Raw genomic sequence first — 8,721 nt, 5'->3', positions numbered from 1 at the left:
AACCTTCATAAATTGTGTCATCATGATATATGAGCTCAGAGTGGGGATCATTAGGACCCATAGGAGTATTGGCTTCCTCAAAATCTAATTTTGAAGTTGATTCAACATTCCACTAAAGAGAACTAACTGTATTCTAGTACCTTACGTAAATAACAATGACACAAAGCTTGGGTCCATGACCTACTATCCACTGCATGTTGACTCCTCATGAATTAGTATATGTAATCTAATAAGGTAGTTTTATCACCTATCAAGATTATCTTTATAATCCTTAAATAAAAAATCTGATTATTATATGATCAATGGACATACTCTAACCCATAAAGAGCATACGTCAAATTCCACTTAAGGAATTACTACGATGTTATAGATTTCATGATCATATGTCCTTTGGATCATCCAAGGAGACACATTGCGTCAATTTCATGAGATATCATGATACATTTATTGAAAATACCTATTACCACTAGCCTCAATCAAGAATAACTCAATCTATAAGGATATATGACTACTTTAGGATCTTACTCATAAGTTAAAGCCTCTTGTTGATTTTGACATAGGTTCAATATCCTCTCAAGGTTGAGAGCCTACACAATATAGCAGCTTGGTAAATCATGACAATTGATAGTCTTATGTCATGATTCATCATATGTCTTGTCCAGTATACACTAGTGCACTCACTATGGGAAATTAGTTTTGATGGTTAAGATAAACCATCTCTCAAATTAGGAGGTAATGCACTACAGTCTCTATTGGATTGCCAAAATCCATAAATTGACTATGGACAACTTATCTATTTACATGAATCTAATGACTTGTATCCTTTATACAACTCCTAATACACCCAAGTCATGTACAGTGTAAAAGATATGAGTTGAATGTTCAAATCACTGTCAATGCATAAAAAGGATAACCTAGGGATAGTAAAGTGTTACTTTGTTACATTATTTCTTGCTTTTAAAGGCTCAATCCTAACAAGTGAATCATGATAACTATTAGCCTTACGTCATGATTTACCATAAGTCTTGTACAATGTACATCACATACAATAGTGCACTCGCCATGGGAAAACCATCCCGATGACCAGTACAAGTCATCTCCCCAATTAAGAGATAATGCACTACAGTTTCAAATAGATTGCCCAAATCCATTAATACACTATAGACAACTCATCACTTTTCAAGGAACCCATGACTTAGATCATGATTCCTCATAAGTCTTGTCCAGTGTGCATTACATATAATAGTGCATTTACCATGGGAAAACCATCCCGATGACCAAAACAAGTCATCCCCCCAATTAGGAGGTAGTGCAATATAGTCTCAAATAAATTGCCCAAATCCATTGATCAACTATGGACAACTCATCACTTTGTAAGGACCCCATGACTTGGATTTTCTATGTAACTTCTAATGCTCCCAAGCTATGTACAATACAAGTGATGTGGGTATGTATACTCAAATTAGTAACTAATTAATGCAAATATGATAATAAATGAAAAACCAAGAAACATAGATAAAAAAATTTATAAATGAATCTCAATCTATTATATCATATCATGTTTTTTTTGGTCTCAATCCTAACAGTGCAAAAGAAAAATGTGAAATATTTATACACCTTAATTGAGAAGACAATTTTAAGTGAAGCTATGAGGGTGAAGCCACACCATAGAGAGTATTTTCCTAGTGTTAAAGAAGTTGTTAAAGTAGAAAAGTGGAACAAGATAATCAAGATTCTATTTTCAAATAAGAGTACTCATTAGCATAAGGATGATACTAATTGCAAAAGGAATAAAGTTATCAAAAAAGAGAAAAATAGTTTGACGAAAAATTGAACTTGATACATGTTTATTCTCATTAATTGTGTAAGATTGAAAGAATTTGAGTCAATATTGAGGTTTTTGGAAGTTACCTCAAATAATTTATTCTTTATTTTTAGGAAAGACAATATTTATAGAGTTTGTATTTTAATAAATTACCTTTTTAAGTTTGACTAGGATTATGAAACTATTGATTTAGGTTTGAACCATAAAGCTCTATAAATATGTGGTTTTGCATATGATTTCAAGAGGGAGTGAAAACGTTAACAAAGTGTTAAGAAAGTTAGGCAAAGAGTGTATTAGGTTTATAGTAAAGGGAGGTTGAGAGAGTTTGAGTTTGTATTTATGAAGTTTATTAATAAATTTGACCTCTCTGTGTAGTGGATATAAGCAATTAGGCCAAACCATGTAAATATTTTCTTCTCTAGTTTATTTTATGTTACTAACTTCATTTAGGTCAAACGAAAGGAATAGAACAAGGAAGCCACATTTTCTCGGTGTTTATGAATATATTTTTACACCAATTCAATATCAAAACAATTTCCTTTTGAATACTAGTTAAATCCATCCTTTTTATGTACGAATCACAAAGCTTATTAAGTATGCAAACTTATTTTTGCCCCACAAACAAAATAGCATAGAATAATTGGTTTTAGGCTATGAGAAAGGCCTTGGACCTAATGGGTCTAAAACTCACAAAAATCATACGATGGGACAATGGGTGAACTAGCAATATATGCATCTCAAGCTGATAGTTTTACTCATAGGGGGGTGTAAAGGTGGGTATCAAAAAAAGAAAACCTTACATGTAGAATGAGAGAACTTGAGTCAAGGTGGAGATTGTTGGTAAATTTGACTCAAATTATTTATTTTTTAATTTAAGGAAAATCAATATTTGTAGAGTTTATGTTTGAGTAAATTGGCTTTTTAAGTTTGACAAGGATTCAAAAACATATCATTAAGGGTTAATCTATAAGACTTTATTAATATATGGTTTTTTTCATAGGATTTTAAAAGAGAGGTAAAAAAAGATAATAGAAAGCTAAGAAAGATAGGCAAAGTTGTTAGGAAAATCACAACACTCAAATACAATAGGAAAAATAAAATAAATTAGAGAAGATAAAATATTTACATGGTTTGACCTAATTGCCTATGTCCGCAATAGGAGATCAATTTTATAATAAACTTTAGAATGAAAAAATAACAACGCCTAAATACAATTGGAAAAATAAAATAAATTATGGAAGAGAAGCAATTTATTTGGTTCAACTTAATCACCTATGTCTATTATAAAGGGAGATTGAATTTATTTTATTATTTGTAATAGAAAAAATGTGTAATTCGGATTCTAAAAAAATATTATTTTGTATTTATGTAACTTTAATTTTATCTAAATTTTTTAATTCAATAAATTAATAATAAAAACCTAAATTATCATCATTTTAAAATTTTTAAAGAGGATCTTTATCTAATTTAAGTTTTTTTATGAAGATATTAAAATTATTTTAATTTCATTATAATAATTTTTATAAAGAGTAGGTTGTCCTTCGAAAAATAAACATTACATGAATTAATTACATATAATAATAATGATAGGATATAAGCGCATATAATAGAAATGATAAGACTATTTTTGGGAAAAAAATGTCAAAACACTTTGTATTAAAAACCTAAATTATTATAATTTTTTTAAAAGAGGATTTTTTTTATCCAAATCTTTTATGAACATATTAAAATTATTTTAATTACATTATAATAATTTTTATAAAGAGTAAATTGTCCTTAGAAAAAATAAACATTATTTGAATTAATTACATATAATAAAGATATGATATAAGCGCATAAAATCGAAATAATAAAGTTATTTTTGAAAAAAAGACACATTGTAATTTTATATATTGTATAGATAAAAGGAATTTAATGTTTTATAAGGACTTTATAGTGCCTTTTTGGAAAGAAACATTTTACAAAAATAGCCTATATATGGGGAATGAATTGTTGTCAACTGAAAGAATGATGGAAACTCAAAAGGGCAACATAGTAATTAAAGAGTTTTATTGAAGGAGCATTAAAGGTTGGTGTCAATTGAAAAGTCAATCACTAAATGACAAAATAGGTTAAATAAAAATGAGATATTTGTTGAATTACTTTTGAATAAGTAAAATGAAATGTGATGTAATCCTGAAAAAGAAAAATAATGCATTAGGTATTGGGTTGTTGAAGTTATTTCAAATTTAGAAATCCAAATTTAAATGACTTTGATGAATTCTTCAATGTGTGAGAGAGAGAATCAAACGAGTTCTTAGCAAGTTAGATGACGAAATAGGTTAAATAAAAATGAGATATTTGTTGAATTACTTATTGAATAAGTTAAATAACATGTGATGTAATCCTGCAAAAGAAAAATAATGCATTAATTATTGGGTTGTTGAGGTTATTTCAAATTTAGAAATCCAAATTTGAATGACTTTGATGAATTCTTCAATAAGAAAGTTGGTAGCAGCTTCCCACACATGGAAAAGTCAAATGAACAATGCATTAATTTCCAGGAGGCTGGAAAAGTCCTTATCTCTATATATAACAAATGTGACCGGATTGAATGCTTTCTCCTTCCTATGGGTAGGTGAAGAACAGAAAACAACACAAATACATTAACGCATGCATACATGTCTGAAAATCAACCCCACCAGGAAAAAAACTCACGCACACAAACTTTGACGCCAACTGATAATTCAAAGACTACCAATGGATGAGAGTTGGTGAAACACAGGTTATAAAAGGCCAACACTCACACCGAGCTTTCTCAAGCCAACTCCAAGCACTTGTGCACACTGAGTTCTCTTTCCTTCCTCAACTTAATCTTAGGCTTTAATTTGAGTACGTAGCTGGGATCAATGGCTTCAGTCGAGGAAATTAGAAACGCTCAACGTGCCAAGGGTCCGGCCACCATCCTAGCCATTGGCACAGCTACCCCCGACCACTGTGTCTACCAGTCTGATTATGCTGATTACTATTTCAGGGTCACTAAGAGCGAGCACATGACTGCGTTGAAGAAGAAGTTCAATCGCATATGTAAGTATATTCATGCATTAATTTCTTACATGCATAACAGTTCTGTATATATGTGACTGACACTAGGTGAGGCTCACCTCCAAGTGAATGAATGTTGCAATCTTTCTAGAGTATAGCTTTTAGATAAAATACTACAGAAAACTTGAAAATTATTTTACTTCAGTAACTAATATTCATTTCATCTGACTGTAATGGCTTGAAGAGCTGTTCTTTGAATCATGTCTCATTGCCAGCTATAATTAAGAATAACCTTTTATACTTGCTTCAATGTTAAATGCATGTCGATCATATTCAACGATATTCTATATCACTTGTTGATTGGTAAAACTAATGTGTTCATGTTATTTCATTTATAGGTGACAAATCCATGATCAAGAAGCGTTACATTCATTTGACCGAAGAAATGCTTGAGGAGCACCCAAACATTGGTGCTTATATGGCTCCATCTCTTAACATACGCCAAGAGATTATCACTGCTGAGGTACCCAAGCTCGGTAAGGAAGCAGCATTGAAGGCTCTTAAAGAGTGGGGTCAGCCTAAATCGAAGATCACCCACCTTGTATTTTGTACCACCTCAGGTGTAGAAATGCCTGGTGCAGATTATAAACTCGCTAATCTCTTAGGCCTCGAACCATCTGTCAGAAGAGTGATGTTGTACCATCAAGGGTGCTATGCAGGTGGAACTGTCCTTCGAACCGCTAAGGATCTTGCAGAGAATAATGCAGGAGCACGAGTTCTTGTGGTGTGCTCTGAGATCACAGTTGTTACATTTCGCGGCCCTTCCGAAGATGCTTTGGACTCTTTAGTTGGCCAAGCCCTTTTTGGTGATGGGTCTGCAGCTGTAATCGTAGGATCAGATCCGGATATCTCAATTGAACGACCACTCTTCCAGCTTGTCTCAGCAGCCCAAACATTTATTCCTAATTCTGCAGGTGCCATTGCAGGAAACTTACGTGAGGTGGGACTCACCTTTCATTTGTGGCCCAATGTGCCCACTTTAATTTCTGAGAACATAGAGAAATGTTTGACTCAGGCTTTTGACCCACTTGGTATTAGCGATTGGAACTCCTTATTTTGGATTGCTCACCCAGGTGGCCCTGCAATTCTTGATGCAGTTGAAGCAAAACTCAATTTAGATAAAAAGAAACTCGAAGCAACGAGGCATGTGCTAAGTGAGTATGGAAACATGTCAAGTGCATGTGTGTTGTTTATTTTGGATGAGATGAGAAAGAAATCCCTTAAGGGGGAGAGGGCCACCACAGGTGAAGGATTGGATTGGGGAGTATTATTTGGTTTTGGACCAGGCTTGACTATTGAAACTGTTGTGTTGCATAGCATTCCTATGGTGACAAATTAAGTGAAGGAAAAGAGAATGGTCCCTTCAATGTCCTATTATGTTGAATAGGAGTAAGGTATTTATCTCCGAAACTAAATTATACTCTTATACTATTTTATTATTTTTTTCTAAATTTAGATTGTAATCTAGTGATTATTAGACCCTCTTGGTGAGCTCAAATGAAACGGTTGAGTTTCAAGTTCAGACTGTTTTATCATCTTGAAGATTCCCTAAACATTGTAATGTTGTGTTCATATGAACATTATTGAAAAGTAAATTAATAAAAGAAATATTGGATTTGATAGCTCTAGTTGTCATTGAATTGGTTTCTCCTTTGCTTATATTTGATGATATATGAATGGGGACTTGTATGTAGGTAGATGGGCATTTGAATAATCCAGGGAAATATGATCTGATGTCCAAGTTGGTAGGCTGCCGTTTTCATTCATTAATTTATTTTTGCTTTTGTCTTTCTTCCTCCCCTATGCCTGTTCTTCTATTCCTCCGCTGGAAGTAGGAACTGAGAAAGTATTCAACTCGATTACGTTTCTTTGGCTTTCTCTGCTTAGGATATCGTCCTTCTATATATGTTTGAAAATAAGGGCAATAAAAGTTGTGAGTAATTTGAAGCAACCTCAGCAACCGGGTAACTACCACCGCCGGGAGAATATCCATAAAGAATTATGCTCGTTTTAGGTTTTGATCTAATGTCCATGTTGGTAATGTCCATGTCGGCGCTTCCATGCATGGTACAAAGAGCAGTAAATTTAAAAACAGAAAATTATTTTTAAAATTTGCTCTATTTGTTAAAAAGAATAAATAAATAAAAATAAAAACAACTTTTTGTCTCCAAGCTGGGAGGATCACTTTCATATGCCCCACATACCATATTGTTTGACCATTGAGTTGGGATTCTTGACTTCTAAGCTAACGATTCGATATTAATACAAAATTTTATGAAATCTATAATGAGGTAGATTATATATTCAAGTCATAATAAAATATCAAAATACGACAAAATTTGTCACATTAGATAATAACGTATAAAAATTAAAACACAATTATTTGATATACCACTAAAATAAGATCTATATAATTTGGATGTATTTAAGAATATAAAAGAAATTATAATATATGTATCATTATTTTTTTTAAAAATTATGTCATTTTATTTATGAGCTTATATTTCTCTTGAATTTAATCAATATATAAAAGATATAAAAAATATTAATTTATTAAAAAGATTTTCATGATAGTTTTTATATATTTAATAACTAGTTAAATGAAATTTAAAAATAAGATGATTAAAATTAATTTATTTATTAAAATTGTATTTAAATATTTCATTTTTTATATGAATATATTAGAAATATTAGAAGATATAAAATTAGTATATATAAAACTTATGCACATATGTTAATAGGGATGAAGTTTTGCGCTTGGCGAGGTCATTCTAGATGCCATCGTGGTATAAGGCAAATCCCAATAAATTTGGTGAACATCTGAAAAAACTTTCTATGTTGTAAAATTATAAAGTGAAAGGAGAAGAAAACAAGAGAAATCAAAATGTAGGAAGAGAATAGAATGCACGGGAAAACTCTATATTCAATTTCATTAGGGGTCTCTTCCTTTTATAGGGAGTTACAAGAGATATTTATGGATGATCATCCACAAGTTACCATAGTGGTACAAAATCTCATATTTTATAACACTCTCCCTTGGATGATCATAAGAATATGCCTCATTAAAACCTTACTAGGAAAAACCCTATGGGAAAAACCCTAGTGAAGGAAAAAGAGTACAATATTCTTTTGGATTACTATAATTGCCTCGTTAAAAACCTTGCCAGTAAAACCCATTGGGACAAAACTTGGACGAAGGAAAAAATAGTGCAGTATATCCATATTATCATTCTCCTCCTCATGTAAACATGATTATGATTTCTTCAACATTTCAAATGGTAGATCTCTCAATCTTCGTATTCCAAAGTCATACTTTAACTTTTTCAATGCGGTCGAAGGTAACGCCTTTGTGAATAAATCTGCTAGATTATTGCATGATCGAATATGTTGAACATCGATCTCACCTTTCTTTTGGAGCTCATGAGTATAGAATAATTTAGGGGAGATATGCTTAGTTATGTCACCTTTTATGAATCCTCCTTTAATTTGTGCAATACAAGCAACATTATCTTCATGTAACTTGGTTGCATTGCCTCTAATGGAAGGTAGTCCACATGTTTCTTGAATATGTTGGATCATTGACCTTAACCATACATATTCACAACTTGCTTCATGAATTGCAAGAATTTCTGAATGATTTGATGACGTGACCACCATTGTTTGTTTGATAGATCTCCATGAGATAACAGTACCATTGTAATTAAACACATACCATGTTTGTGACTTACCTTTATAAGGATCTAAAAGATATTCTGCATCTGCATATCCAAGCAATTGTTGCTTTGATTCTCTTGAGTAAAATAGACTCATAC

At 31.9% G+C, this 8,721-nt stretch overlaps 1 protein-coding gene across 1 annotated transcript; it reads left to right on the top strand.

Annotated features, from left to right (window-relative positions):
- The first annotated feature begins 4,586 nt into the window (after positions 1-4,586).
- LOC132255343 (stilbene synthase 2) lies at positions 4,587-6,531 on the top strand. The gene is made up of 2 exons (XM_059743471.1): positions 4,587-4,891; positions 5,248-6,531. The coding sequence occupies exons 1-2, from the start codon at positions 4,714-4,716 to the stop codon at positions 6,246-6,248; spliced, it is 1,179 nt and encodes a 392-aa protein (XP_059599454.1). The 5' UTR covers positions 4,587-4,713; the 3' UTR covers positions 6,249-6,531.
- The last annotated feature ends 2,190 nt before the right edge of the window (positions 6,532-8,721 follow it).

This window comes from Vitis vinifera, chromosome 16 (genome assembly GCF_030704535.1).
Source record: "Vitis vinifera cultivar Pinot Noir 40024 chromosome 16, ASM3070453v1".
Lineage (NCBI taxonomy): Eukaryota > Viridiplantae > Streptophyta > Magnoliopsida > Vitales > Vitaceae > Vitis > Vitis vinifera.
Note: the sequence above shows the minus strand (reverse complement) of the source record. Positions and strands in the feature narration are given on the sequence as shown.